The sequence below is a fragment of the Carassius auratus genome, chromosome 38 (genome assembly GCF_003368295.1).
Source record: "Carassius auratus strain Wakin chromosome 38, ASM336829v1, whole genome shotgun sequence".
Taxonomy (NCBI): domain Eukaryota; kingdom Metazoa; phylum Chordata; class Actinopteri; order Cypriniformes; family Cyprinidae; genus Carassius; species Carassius auratus.
In genome coordinates, this window is record NC_039280.1 from 184,240 (window position 1) to 199,484 (window position 15,245).

Below are 15,245 nucleotides of genomic sequence, written 5' to 3' on the forward strand. Positions count from 1 at the left end.
ATAGCAGTATTGGTATATTTAAAAGCGTACATTTTGAGGTTGAAATCAGCTAGTTTGTCGGAGATTCTAGCATGCAGTAGGGGCGTTTCATTGTCTGTCTGTATTTCCATACTGGATAAGCCGGCTTTTGTTTCTTTTGTTATTGCCCCCGCCCTCCGAGGGACGCATGGCTACTTAGTATGCAGCGCTCTGGCCGGCTCTAGCGAACAAGCGCTCACTGATTCTGAAGACGATCTGAGCGAAGATGAAAGCGGCATAATAAGACTGTATATTATCCCTAATCTACAACTGAGCGAAGATGACGACGAGAAAGACTGGCATCAGACGAGTTGAACCATAAGATATCAGAGGCTATATTGATAGTAACATTTGATGGGGATAAAGACAGAAATTGGGAAAATCCGTAACATTTAGAGGCAAACAGACGGACAGTGCAAACTTCGGATCTGCAAGAATACTTTTCTGTCTCTTATGGGGTGAGTTTCCATAAACATCAAAGTTTGTCGTTTTGTGTTCGTTCTAAGAACACGTACACGTTATCTCATGTTTAGTCCATGTTTAGACCTTCCCATATCTACCTATTGTTATTAGCTAGCTCATCGGTTATCACAGAATCCTGTTAAAAAAGTCCTAATGCTACACAATGAAATCAATTCATCAAGTTTTATGTAGAAAAACAGCAAATTAGCATCAATATGTACTTTTTGTTTACATAAACATTAAAATAATGACATTAAAAATGATGGCCACATTTGAAAGATTAAAGATTTTTTTATAAAAATATAAAACTCACATATTTCAGCCTCTAAATCATTTTTATAAAAGTCAAAAAAGATAAATTATTGACATTTATAATGCACATTCTCCTTTATTATTAATAGTATGCGGTCCGATTTTTCCCGTTGTGTCTGTCGTTGCTATGCAGGGGGTATGGCTTATCTAAATGAGATGTAAATGAGCCACATTGTCACTCGCAGCAGTGAGAACTGCACAATCTTCAGAGGCTATTTCTGCCGTTTCAGCTTTTTTGAGTGCCTACCTTCAAATGGCCACAACTTCTCCAAATATTATCAGATTTCCATGTGTTACACATCGTTGGAAAGCTTGGAAACTACACTTTCAGAATCTGTGAAAAAATGCCCCAGAACCGACTTGGTCACATTTAAAGATTAATTTGCAAGAATAATAAACATGCCCCCTGACTTCCATTGGTCGGCCAAACAGATAGCTACTCCCGCTCAAAAGCTAGATGACGACAAACATGAACAAATAAAACATCGAGCAGCATCATATATATGATCATTTTGAAGAGTAAATATGCAAAAATGAAAACTAAAAAAAAATTGGTTTATGCAAAATATAACGTCTTTTTGTCTTTTGATATCTTGGGTGAAATTCACCTAGAAATCAGACTAGTGCAAAAGGCTGGTTTTATTTATCTGATAAATCAAGTAAATTCATTATGTATGGCATGTTTTTGTGAGATTCATCTAGAAACCATCAGGAAGCTACATATCAGACTGGAGCAAAAGTTGATTTATTCATTCTATAAATATGATAAAAGTGATCATTTAAAAGTGTAATTTTGTGGACACAGTAGTAGGCCTACAACCTAAATGTTGCTCTTGATTGTGTGGATTACGTGTTTCATTCATGGCAGCCCTCTGCGTTTAAAAGCATCTTCCCGTAAGCTATAGATTCATTATCACTTCATGCAAAAATGATTAACGCAGCAACGCTTCAACTACTCACGATTCACGAGAGTCAAGAGTCAACTCAAGCCCTCTGGTGTTGACCAGGACTGCCAGCCCCACTTATCGTCCTCAGGAGCGTGTGCATGCAGCTGTGTGCATCTCCTGGTTTGGTCCCAATGCATGTGTAAACATCTGTCTTGTAAAGCTTTTAAAGCAGAGCCTGTGATTGCACTTCCTCCTGACCGCTGGTATGCTCCTGTGAGACGGAAAATAGCTGAAGGTCAGCGTGTCCTCCACACGTCAGCATTAATGATGAGGGTCAGTAACAGGGTCCAGACGTCCGGCTGAGGGCAGATGATGCTTCAGATGACAGAGATCTAGAAAATTAAACAGCATAATTAACTATTCTTATCAATAGCTGACTTTTTTTTTTTTTTTTATGTTTTTGGAAGAAGTCTTATATGTCACATCTATTATTTAATCAGAAATACATTAAAATGCATAAAAAGATATATTTAAAATAAATGTTTTTTTTTAATGAAAATTGTAAGCTGTGATTTACAGCATCATTCCTCCAGTCTTCAGTGTCACATGATCTTCAGAAATCAGAATAATATACTGATTTGCTGCTCAAGAAACATTTCTGAATATTATCAGTGTTGAAAACAGTTGTGCTGCTCAATATTTTTTGTGAAAATTGTGATGCATTTGTTTTTTCAGGATTCTTTGTTGAATAAAGTTGTCAATTTAATGAATCTTTCCTGGATAAAAGTTCTATTTTCTTTAATAAACTGATATATAAAAATCAATAATTATAAATAAATTTATAAATCATTTTTATACATATTGTTCTGCGTCTGCTTAAGAAACATATCTCATATTATTGTCAATGTTGAAAACCGGTGTCCTGCTGCTTTATATTTTTTGTTTAAACTGATGCATTTTATTTATCAGAATTCTTCAATGAATAGAAAGTTCATAAGAACAGCATTTATCTTTTGTAGAACTATAACGTTACTGACACTTCTTATCAATTCATTGCATATTTGCTAATAAAACCATGATGACCTCTGAGTGAACCTGCCTGCTTTAAAACAAGACTTCAGCATGATCCTGGAAGCACATTTAATACATATGAAATGTTTCTGTTAATGCACCATATTACTCACAGTATAATCTCTTCATATAATGTGTTTAAAAACTGAAACAGGCTCCACCTCACCTCCAGAGACAGAAGGCCGTGTGAATCTCATCTCTCCACTCGAATCCCTCTGTAGTTTATTCTCCAGCGCCTGTCCTCATCCGTCAGCTGCATCGATCGGGACGGTGATATTTCAGCTCACAGGTGATGTTCCCACAGCCAAGGTGAGCTAAAGGTCGTTTGGGGTTTTATAGTGAGATAAAACTGAGCGAATGACTTAATGCCGACAGAAGAACTGTCAAAAGCTGCTTCACTTTACAGCCAGAAATGTATCAAATGAGTGCAGCAGGATTCTGATTCAAACGCATATAGTTACTATTTTTAAAAGAAAGCAGTATGCACACTGAATTTTTTGTATGCATGAAATAATCAGGTCGTGTACTACATTTGATACAAATGAAAAGTGCACACTGTATGAGATACTGCATCCTACAATGCAAGGCAAATGTTTGACCTTGAAAGCAAATGCGATTTTTAATATTGTTTTGATTATGACTATATTGCTAATATGCATTTTCAATTATACAAAAATGATCATTCGTATCCAGGATGACTGGATGCCACACAATTCATTGCACAATGCAACATAAAACATTAGGTCATGAAGCAACCATGTAGCATACTACTACTTATGAAGTTTATTACTGAACTTGTTTTTAATTAATAGAAATTAAACGTTTAAAATACTTGTTTTTAAATAAGAACACATTGTACCATTTTCATCACATTTACAATATTTCATATCTGAAGAGACTTCGAGGACCTAGATAGAAATGTACTTAAGTGGAAAGTACGATATTTGTCTGTCGAATAGTGATGTTAAAGTCATACGTTTGCAGAAGAAAAATAAATAAATCAAGTAAGGCATAGATAATTAAAAAGTGTACTTAAGTACAATTCTCAAGCAAATGTACTCTGTTACTGTCGACCTTTATATAATCAAAAGTAAAAAAAAATACTGTTGGTAAAATAAATAATTGCAATAGGAAAAACAGCAAAATTCATATCCAAGATGACTTGATTCCAAAGGTTATGTGGCAACTGGCAACATAATATTGCGGTTTGACAAGTTTATTATTAAACTTTTATTCCAGCACAGCGGATACTATATCAGCTGAAAACACATTTAATGTACACTGCTTATTTTAGCTAAAAACAATCTAATACTGTCATGGGATTCATGATTCATAATGATCTGCAACAACTGAGGCTGTATACTGTTGCTATAGATTTGTGTTGCCATATATAATTATAAATATACATATATACACGATATATATACAGTGTGTGTGTGTGTGTGTGTGTATGTCGCTTTGGATATACTGTATTGTATGTCGCTTTGGAATATATATATATATATATATATATATATATATATATATATATATATATATATATATATATATATATATATATATATATATATATATATGCACATACGTTAACTAGTATATCAATCAATCAATACATTTTATTCAATTCATTTTTTAAAGGAATTATAATTAACACTATGTCTGTTTTGCCTGTGCAATAGAAAGCTAATCTTCCCATTGGAACAGATCTGAGATTTTCATCTCTGACAACAAACAGCAATAATCACATCAGTCAGTTATCAGTTATTATGAAGCACTGAAGCTCTCTGCATCTTCACTGCCTCACACACACACACACACACACACACACACACACGACAGCATTGCCAAGTCCATATAGCGCAGTAAAACACAGCAGTGATCCTTGACAACTCAACATACAAGCATCTACAGTCACGTCCAGCCTCGCTCAGTGTCACACGTGAATTAAACTGACCTGCTGTCCAAGCACACGACCCCTGCAGCCACACATGATAATGACCTCATTATATACAGTCTGTGGGTTCCTCATAAACATTTCAGATGGACTGAAACGTCAGAAGAACTTTCATATCAAGCTATCATTGGCTGGAGCTACAGTTAATGATCGCAAAGGATGCATAGCCTACTTTAAATCGTAAAAATCACATTTATTTTACATTATATTTAGTGAGCCTTAATGTGCATTCACATTCACAAGGGTATGATTTTCGAAATATTTCAGCCAAGCCTCGTTCTTATAAACAGCCAAATATTACTGTTTATTTAGGCCTATATAGGACTTCAACCTCTTGAAATGGAGAAAAACTAAGCTAAATGGGTTGATATTTTCCACAATATGAAGCTGATGTTGTTTTTTTGCATGTTGACACGTTTCTAACTCTAACATTAGTGACAAAGTTAAAATTTCTGCTAGAAAGAAAAAAATAGACTGAGCTCTTACTTGTTTTCCCTCCATTTTGAATGAGTTCTAACTGATGTCACTTCCTGTGAATCACAAGTGGAGAGTTTTTTTTTTTTTTAAATAGGGGGCATCACATGTTAACATGCAGAGTAGCCCAAGTAAAAAGTTAATAATATAAGTAAAAAAGTAAAAGATATATAAGAAAGATATTTAGAAATTAAATAGGGTTGTGAAGCATTTCTTGCATAATATAACTATTAATTATATTTTATATAAAATTATGTACATTATTATATAAAACATTTATTTTTTTCATGCATTGTTTTCCTTAATTGTTCCATAATTGTTAAACAGTTTTTATATTGCACAAAAAATTGGTTATTATATGCAAGGTTGCATAATAGCAACATGCACAATTCAAAAAAGTTTGGGGTCAGTAAGATCTCATTAATTTATTTTTAATACTGCAACCACACATTAAATTGATCACTAGTGGCAATAAAAACTTGTTAAGATTTTTATTTCAAGTAAAAGCTGTTTGTCAAATAAATGAAGCACAGCTGTTTTCATTATTGCTAATATCAGTAAATCAGCATTTTAAAATGATTTCACAAGGATCTTGTGACACTGAAGACTGGAGTAATGATGCTGAAAATACAGTTTCGATCTCAGGAATAAATAACATTTTACAGTATATTCACATACATTTTAAATTCTAATAATATTTCACATTAGAACTGATTTTGCTGGATCTTAATCAAATTAATGCAGAGACAAATCTTACAGTCTCCAAACTTCTGTATTATATACAGAAACAGAGGCATTGAGAGATAATTAATAATTGATTAATGCATCCGTTTTATTTATTTCTACCGCAGAAAACAGAAATAATAATTCTCTCTCACATTCCACAGGACACAATGGCAGATCAGGATTTGTGCCATTATCAGGCAGCCTGTCACATCTCATCCAGCCTTAAACGATGTGTGTGTGTGTGTGTGTGTGTGTGTGTGTGTGTGTGTGTGTGTCTCTCCCACCGGCATTGTGCTCATAATTAAGTGTGATTTCCACTGGCCGAATGACGGAATAAGAACGAGGAGAAAGCATTTCTGCTCTGTGCTTCATCACTCATCACATCTCATCACACACACACTGACGCCGCTTAAGACCTTCTGAACACACACTTTCTCTTCAAATGAAATGGTCATTTCAGTGTTTTTTCCCTTCAAATGTTTCTTTGCGTTCAATCACAATCAGGGCCTGTCAATTCCCAAAAAGATTAGCATTCGTTCAGAAACTAGACTATATGGGTCGGTAAGATTTTCTAAATAGAAAATAATACTTGTATTCAGCATGGGTGCATTCAACTGATCATTAAATTATTTTGTCAGCTGAAATATAAAGACAGAAACAACTGAAATTTCAATAATAAAAAAAAAGATTAGAGATAAAATAAAATAATTAAATAAGTACAACAGTTACAAAAACTGAAATATAAACAATAAAGCTAAATACAATATTAAATAATACTACACATGGAAAAAGCACTTAAAATTACAAACTAAAATGAAAATACAAATATTAATAAAAGATACTATATAAATCATGGTAAAATAACAATACTGAGTAGGTTTCCCAAACTCTCCCTTTATTCCATTGGTCAGACATTAATGTAGCTCCACCCACAACTCACACCATTGGTTGAGCCAATCTTGCTAGTTCAGGCTCAGTACAGCCGTTAAAAACAAAAACACATTTTTAAGTGGCTCTATGACTGTTCCAGTGTTTAGTTTTTTTATACGATCAGATTTTAGACCAATCACTGGATGACTTAGTTATATCTGCATAGTTAACGGATATAGATAGTAGGAAACAGAATTTAAAATAGCATTTTAGACAATCACAAGTAGCGTACGCTAAACATACACTTTGATAAATAAATTATTTTTATTTTCTTTGCACACAAAATGTATTCTCGTATCTTTGCAATATTGAAGTTGAGCCACTGATGTCACATGGACACATCTATACAGGTTCAGAGAGCTCTCAGATTTCATCACAAATATCTTTATTTGTGATCTTAAAGGGTTTGGAAAGACATGAGCAGGGCCGGATTGGGACTCCTTTTCAGCCCTGGAGTTTCATGCCTTAGACCGTCCCACTTTAGTTCACAACTGTCTATATTAAAATAATGTAATTAAAACCTCAGAATATAATTCCCTACAGCCTTGTCTTCATACAATTCATTGTATTTAAAAAAAAAAAAAAAACATCATTTCCAATTCATTGCAAAAACAATAGCCTAAGTTTTGCTTCACAGTGAAGATTTATTAGAACAGTAAATAACAGGATAGTGTAAGAATCTCTTTTAAGATTTAGTATTCATAAATATCCAAACATTGAAATAAAGAAAAAAAATCTAATAAAAACAAAGATATAAAACAAAATAAAGATTAAAAAATGTATTGCACGCCACTTTCTAACGACAGTATCATCTCAGCTGAATCATCAGGTATCATTAATTATCTCAGGGCATATTTCATTGAGCAGGGCTCTTCATTACTATTAGTGTTTCTGAATGACAATCCTACCTGTCCATTCTGATGTGTTGGGCTCATGACTGGGGCTTGGTAACGTTACCGGGCCTTGCTCTTCACTGTTGAACAGCTACAAGAAAAAGTTTGATCCATGAGCGGTGGTTTGCAAACAATGTTGTTTTGCAATGACGCTAGCATCTTGAACCGCTCCTAATTACCTTAACGTTAGCTTACTTACCGGCCTCCTCGTCTCCGTTTGTTTGGTTTTTTTTTTAGGAAGAATGTGCTCAGCTTAGAACATTTAGCTGCGTCAGTTTCCAAAGCTTTCTTCTTATTTATTCCGGACTTTTCAGCGTCGCATTTGCGCTTTCTGTTATCCATCTCACTTTTTTTATTTTGAGCTAGTGACGTGTTGAGGGCGGGGCCAGGGAGTCAACAGATAAAACACGTCATCATTATCTTGCAGGCTGCACTCTGCGAGAAAATGAAAAATAAAAAATAGTGGGACAGCGGTAAAATAATAAATAAAAAGAGTGGGGCTGCGGTAAAATAATAATTATAATCAGGGGCGGATCTACCGGGGTATGCCACCCTAAAAGAAAGCCTTGCCTCCCCTGCTGCCACCCCAGTTGGCAGCAACAAATTAAAGGTTATGGCCAATTTGAAAATTTACTAGCGCGAATCTTTCGTGATTTGTGAATCGTGATTCTTGATCCCGCTCCGAACTCCCGAACTTATTCAAATGATTTGCGATCCCCAAACTGACTCAAAAAATTCGAGAACCCGCTATGAACTCCCGAACTGATTCAAATGATTAGCGATCCCGCTCCGAACTCTTGAATTGATTCAAGTGATTCGCGAACCCGCTTCGAACTCTCGAATTGATTCAAATGATCCGCGAAGCCGCTCCGAACTCCCAAACTAATTCAAATGATTTGCGATTCCCAAACTGACTCAAATGTTTCGCGAACCCGCTCCGAACTCCCGAACTGACTCAAATGATTCGCGATCCTGCTCCGAACCCCGAACTGACTAAAATGATTCGTGAACCCGCTCCGAACTCTCGAATTGATTCAAAACCGCGAAGCCGCTCCGAACTCCCGAACTGATTCAAATGATTTGCGATCCCCAAACTGACTCAAATGATTCGCGAACCCGCTCCGAACTCCCGAACTGACTCAAATGATTTGCGATCCCAATAACTGACTCAAATGATTCGCGAACCCGCTCCGAACTCCCGAACTGACTCAAATGATTCGCGATCCCGCTCCGAACTCCCAAACTGACTCAAATGATTCGCGATCCCCATAACTGACTCAAATGATTCGCGATCCCGCTCCGAACTCCCGAACTGACACCACCTGCCTAGGGCACCAACTCCCAGAGGGGTCACCATCCCAGTTGCTCCAAAAAAAAAAAAAAAAAAAAAAACTTCCTACATTCTCCCATCCGCGCTCGCGACCGCTCGCACCTCATGTTAACGGCTGAATGTTCTTAATTGATGGATGAATCCAATCCAGCGAAGAGAGAAGAAAACTATGTGACGTTGGACATCGGACGAGTATCAAATTTAGGGACCGTCTCTAAAGTTACATGCGATATTGGTATACACTTTTCTAACGTCAGTAGCATTTGAGGAGAATGACTTATAGTCATAAAATTGTGTAGTCACAACTGTAATTGTTCATGTAGGTGTCAGCTATAATGCACAATTGAATTAAATGTTTGATATTTATTAAAATCATCTGTAAATCATATGTAAATTTATGGGGTATGGTCACTTATTCCTTATATGTTTGTAATATTTGTTATAACTGTTTCAAATGCAAGACATTGATTGCATGAGATTAAGTTTGTAAATGATAGCCTGTGTCCTTTTGTAGTGTGCACATATATTTATCATCAAACTGTGATAACTGTGACTAAATTCAGTATATATACGTCTGCCATATGTTGCCACACCTCAAAAATTCCTGCCCCCTTCTCGCCACCCCATCAATATTTTTCTAGATCCGCCCCTGATAATAATATATATTTATATATATATATATATTTCAACCCAGTGCCATGACAACACCGGCCCACCGGGAATAATTACACCGGGGGAGTAATTAATGACAATTTCTAATTTTGAGGTCAAATATTGCTTTGATAGTAAATATTTTGTTATTCAAATGAACGTTTAATAAGACAGCTGCAAGCCTGTTTAACATTTAACTCCTAAAGAAGCATCTCTACATGTTGTGTGTACTGCAAACACACTGGTGGGATTCAATGGAGAAGGGTGAAACGAATCCACCTGAGCAGCAGCAACGTGGCATAAACAAAGATTCAATTAGGAGACAAGATTGTACCCGTCCACTGAACGCTGCAGGTGTGATCCGCCTCGAGCGGATGCATGTGCCACTCATAAACCTGCAGCACTATTATTCTGCTGGATGTGTGCATTGTTGAGTGACCCGATCAAATTTAAGGGTTTAAGATTTGTTAAAGTAAATAATTCACCCCGAAAAATTAAGATCTGCTGAAAATGTGCTCACCCCCAGGTCATACAAGATTAGGATGAGTTTGTTTCTTCATCAGATTTGGAGAAATGTAGCATTGCATCAGTGTCTCATCAACGGATGTTCTGCAGTGAATGGGTGCCGTCAGAATGAGAGTCCAAACAGCTGATAAAAACATCACAATAATCCACAGCACTCCAGTCCATCAGTTAACATCCGGAGAAAACCTAACGCTGTGTGTTTATACAGAACATATCTGTAAAGATGTTAATAACTTGCTAAAATTTGAGTAATAATCCAAATGAATGCTTCCTCTGGTGAAAAAGTGGTCTGGTCTGAATCTGGTGTACTAGTTTACAACCTAAACTTAAAATAAAATAAAAATACAACGGCATTTCAGCAGGGCTATTTAATGGATTCGATTTTTTAAAAATAATAATAACAATTTAAGTTCTGGGGGAAAAAAATAGTGGCGAGTAAAACCAGATGATAAACGTGCAAATATACATTCATATGATTAGCAAAAACAAAAGACATTTTCCCACAGGTGGAATCCACAGGTAACAAAGACAAAAACAGCTTATATTTCAAAAGTGCTTTCTTTAAGTAAACCATATTAAGACTTTAAAAAAGAACCTGTTTCTGCTTCAAATAAGGAAATGATTGAAAAAAAAACATATATATATATATATATATATATATATATACATATTTTTTTTTAAGGCACTTAATGCTACATTACCCTTATAATTCACAGAACAGAAGGAATGAAATCCAGTGGTTTCATCAAAGCACCACATTGTGTCATGAACCTGAAAACACTGTTCACCGTTCATTCGTTCGGTGTAAAAGAGCTGCATTTCAATCCTGAGATCACTGTCTGAATGACAGGAATGTTTCCATTTAGGTGTTTATAAGTCTTTACTTAAGTTTGGTGCAAGAATTTTTTTTTTTTTTTTAAATAATAATGATATAATCAAAACAATTTCGATAAATAAATATGACGCCATGCTGTTCAAATATATGCAAATAACTTGATGAAATAAGCAATGTGCTGTCAAAGCAAAAAAAACAGCTGTAAAATATAGTAAGTAAATAAATAAACACTAACTGATTAGAATAAGAATAAAATTGCAAGTTATATTTTAAGGCAACTCTTGACGAGATGCAAATTGGTTAGAGGTCCTAATCAAGTAATAACTCACCCAAAACTGATTTCTGTCAACATTTACTCACCCACATGTCATTCAAAACAATTTATTTTTTCACTCGCATGAAACAAAAATGTGATCTTGGATGGAAATGAAAGTGCATAGTGATTTGTATCGTCACCTTAAAAAAAAAACCCACTAAAATGCAGCACAGAGTAAACGTACAGTACAGTGCTCTTAAAATTACATGTGGGCAAGTAAATGAAACTAGAAAATGATGAAGTGTTCTCTTCTCAGTGCAACATGACAGTATGAAAACAGACTTGCACAGGCATCGTGAACACAATATAAATATAAATCTGGAGTCTCTTCAGATTTCCCAGCTGTCACTGAAGTAGTGCTCCTCTTCTTCTACATCACAATACTTCTCCTCCTCTTCCTCCTCCTTCAGCTGTGACATCATCGTCTGAAGAGCAGCCTTCACTTCCTGAACCTCCTTCTCTAAGGACAGTGGCCATTACAGTTAAAGAAAATGTCACCAAATGATTTCTACTCATTCACACACACCAACATCCACAAAATAATAGAAGCAAAGCTCAGACAGGATCCAGAGTTCCACATCAAACACCGAAAAATAATAGAAAAAGAACTACAATACATGGGTTTAATCAAGCTGTAAGAACAAAGGTATGACCCTCAAGTCTGTGAAGGAAATACTAAATCTCCAACAGTATTTACTGCAGAAGTTTTCCTGGGATGCCTATTTTTTGTTGTTGTTTTCAAATGTTAATATGCCTTAAAATTCAAGACAAATAGGCTTCAGGCTTCAATTGTCATGAAACAAAAATACACTTAATAAAAATTGCAATTAAAAAAAACATTTAATAAAACAAATGCCAGTAAATAAATAAATAATTTATTGTGACAATTCAGTTTTTGCTTAGTCAGTATTGTGTATGGAGTGTAGATTGATATTAATAAAAAATATTATTAATTATATGTTATTTTTTAACATAAGGCAGCAACATAAAACATGAAAAAAATGAATACTTTTGCAAGGCACATATATATCTAATCTAAATAATTATTAAAATACATTTAAAGTAGTAATGTATAATGCATGGCTGTAAGAAATTAATACACAAAAAATATATCATTATTATTATTATAACAATTTAATAAAAAATATTTGAAAATATATTTCACACTGGCCATTCATATGCTATACATTTCTTTAAAAACTGTAATAAAATGATTTAATTAAAAACATATTTTAATTACAAGCCATGTGTTATGCATTACTTTTATATTAATAATGCATGTTTGCAAATGCAAATTTATATATATATATATATATATATATATATATATATATATATATATATATATATATATATATATATATATATATATATATATATATATATATATATTTTTTTTTTTTTTTTTTTTTTCACCATTAGCTGGTGTGGCATGAAAGACAATTTTGGACCCAGTTCACATCATTCTTCAGTTACCCATACAGTACTACAGACATCTTAAAGACTTTCGTGATGTTTGGCCTGTCCACCTGACACAGATTTCACGATTATGCGATCACGCTTCCTCCCCAAACAGCACTTCTTAATTCAAAGGCTCGGTTCATCTCCCCGACGGACCTCGTTCAGTTCAAGCAATCTCTTCTAAATAATGGATGAGTGTTTCATGAGAACGGGCTCTGCCCTCATCAGCGCTGGTGTGAGTGGGACCGAGTGTCCGGTGTAAGTGGCGAATCAAAGGGACGCACGCCTCATGTGGCAGATGGGGCCTGACGGGCACGTTTTGCTCTCCAAATGGCCCCATTCATAATTAAGCAGCCGTTAAAGAGCGCTTCATGAATTATGAAAGAGGATCGGTAAGATCTCCCTCTGGCTGAATGGACGGATCTAATGAAGTTCCTCAGGCACAAACCTCAGCTTATTATGTGTTTATTTGCTCATCTTCCTGCTTAACCAGTGCAATCAATCCAGTGCTATGTGTTCCTCAAGTTACATGAAAACCAAACCTCATGCACGTATAATGAACGTCTATGAGACAAGAGACTGCAGGAGGCTTCATACTTGAGCAGATTAATCAAAGTCCATCATAAGACTCAAATGAAGAAGGTTATATAAGATTGTTTGGCTGATTTATATCTCAGGATATGATTCTGACAATATTCTGTCAAGGTTTGATTTGTGTCTTCAACAGAGCGAGACATGATGGAGCCAAGAAATCATTAGCATGATGGCATTTTTCATTAAGAGGTTGATTAATGCAGTGCTTCATTCACATAGAGGTTTTTAATTTACCATTAAAAAAATGTTACCTGGAATGCCTAAAAATAAAAAATAAAAAATTCTAAAATAATTTATTTTAACAATAATGTAATAATTTAAAATGAACTTAAAAAATGTGTTTATTTGATATAAAAATAATGTTAATATAAACTTTGTTAAATAATTTAAACATTTTAATACAAATGCAATAACGTGGGATATTTCCTATTTTTATAAATAATTATTAATTTATTAATAAAGTATTAGAATTAATAAACGATCATATATAAATTATTAATTAGACATTTGACAAATAATTTTATAATAATGTAATAATTTCAAATATTTCTATAGAAAAATAGTGTATTTAAATTATTAGAATTAAATATAATTTATTAATGTAAAAAATTAGAAAAATGTCTCTGCGTTTATTATTTTAATAAAAATAATTCATTATAATAATGTATTATTTATTAATAAAAAATTATTTAAAATACATTTTAAATATTTAATACTAATTAAAAAAAACATTTTCTATAACAATTCTACAGAGCGCGAGAGAAAGAGAGAGATGTATATTATATATACATTATATATACAGTATATGTAGATGGCAGATAGCATACAAAGCACTGGTTCTCAATTGGGGGGCTACAATTTTGTGAATGTGCAGTAAACCACTGGCTGACATAAAAAAATCTAAATTAGTGTACCTCGATGTCTAATGTAAACCTTGATCCTGAAGTGAAATCACATGAGAACTGCTGCTATAAGCAATGAAGTCATACAAAGATGGATGGAATGAAGCAGAACAAGATGGGATGTTCAGATCAATCTCGTCTACACGCTTTCCTCTCAGTCAACGCAAAAGCTCGGCTCACAGGTGGCCAGAAATATGAAGATGTCAGAGCGATGACAGCGCACTGTTTCACAACCTTTCCCTTCATCTCACCGCTTTCATCTCACTTCAGAGTGACGGGCGACTAGTCTGTCTCCATTTCCCTTTTCTCTGTCTGTCACCTCCTTTCAACCTTCACTGAGCGCTGGGTTTCTCTAGTAACTCAAATCTCATCCCTCAGATTCAATATCTCTCGAAAAAGTAAGGAAGAATGGTTTATCCTTAATTCTAGTCTGGAAGAGTGTCGTGTGCTGTCAAACGAGACATTAGTGGCTTTAATGAGCGCGAGAGACGTGTTCCTGTGGCTGTAAGTGACAGCAGAATGATGAAGTGCTGATGAGTCATTTTTATTAGGCCCAACAGAGAACATGAGAACGGAGCGCACGGATCATTTCATTCCAGCCTAACAGCCAATCAGAGCGACCTGAAGAAGCCCTGAGACACACTCATAATGAGCTCAGAAAAACTGACTAAAAGTGTGTATTCTGAAGACAGGTGTGGCGTTTGGACAGGCAAAATCCACCTCTGTGAAGCTAGGATGTTCTGGGTGGTTGCTAAGGTGCTTTGGGTGGCTGCTAGGGCATTATTAAGGTGGTTTCTAGGGTCTTGCATAGCTAGGGTGATCTGGGTGGTTGCTAGGTTGTCCTGGATGGTTGCTAGGGTGTTGCTAGGTTGATCTGGGTGGTTGCTAAGACAATCTGGGTGGT

General features: G+C 35.0%; 1 protein-coding gene and 1 long non-coding RNA gene across 6 annotated transcripts in view; both read right to left on the minus strand.

Annotated features, from left to right (window-relative positions):
• The window catches only part of LOC113056576 (uncharacterized), a 50,699-nt gene extending 42,625 nt beyond the window's left edge, over positions 1–8,074 (minus strand). The window contains exons 1-4 of the long non-coding RNA XR_003277717.1: positions 7,927–8,074; positions 7,743–7,818; positions 2,917–3,064; positions 1,753–2,071 (exon numbers count right to left, since the gene is read on the minus strand). This is a non-coding gene — a long non-coding RNA (uncharacterized LOC113056576). The remainder of the gene's footprint in view (positions 1–1,752; positions 2,072–2,916; positions 3,065–7,742; positions 7,819–7,926) is intronic.
• A 2,523-nt stretch (positions 8,075–10,597) lies between these two features.
• The window catches only part of LOC113056578 (disrupted in schizophrenia 1 protein-like), a 50,210-nt gene continuing 45,562 nt past the window's right edge, over positions 10,598–15,245 (minus strand). For 4 of the 5 annotated variants that reach the window (XM_026223340.1, XM_026223341.1, XM_026223339.1 and 1 more), the window contains one exon: positions 10,598–11,853. In XM_026223340.1, the coding sequence (XP_026079125.1) occupies positions 11,714–11,853 (140 nt within the window). In that variant the 3' untranslated portion in view covers positions 10,598–11,713. The remainder of the gene's footprint in view (positions 11,854–15,245) is intronic. The other variant, XR_003277719.1, reaches the window with a different exon arrangement.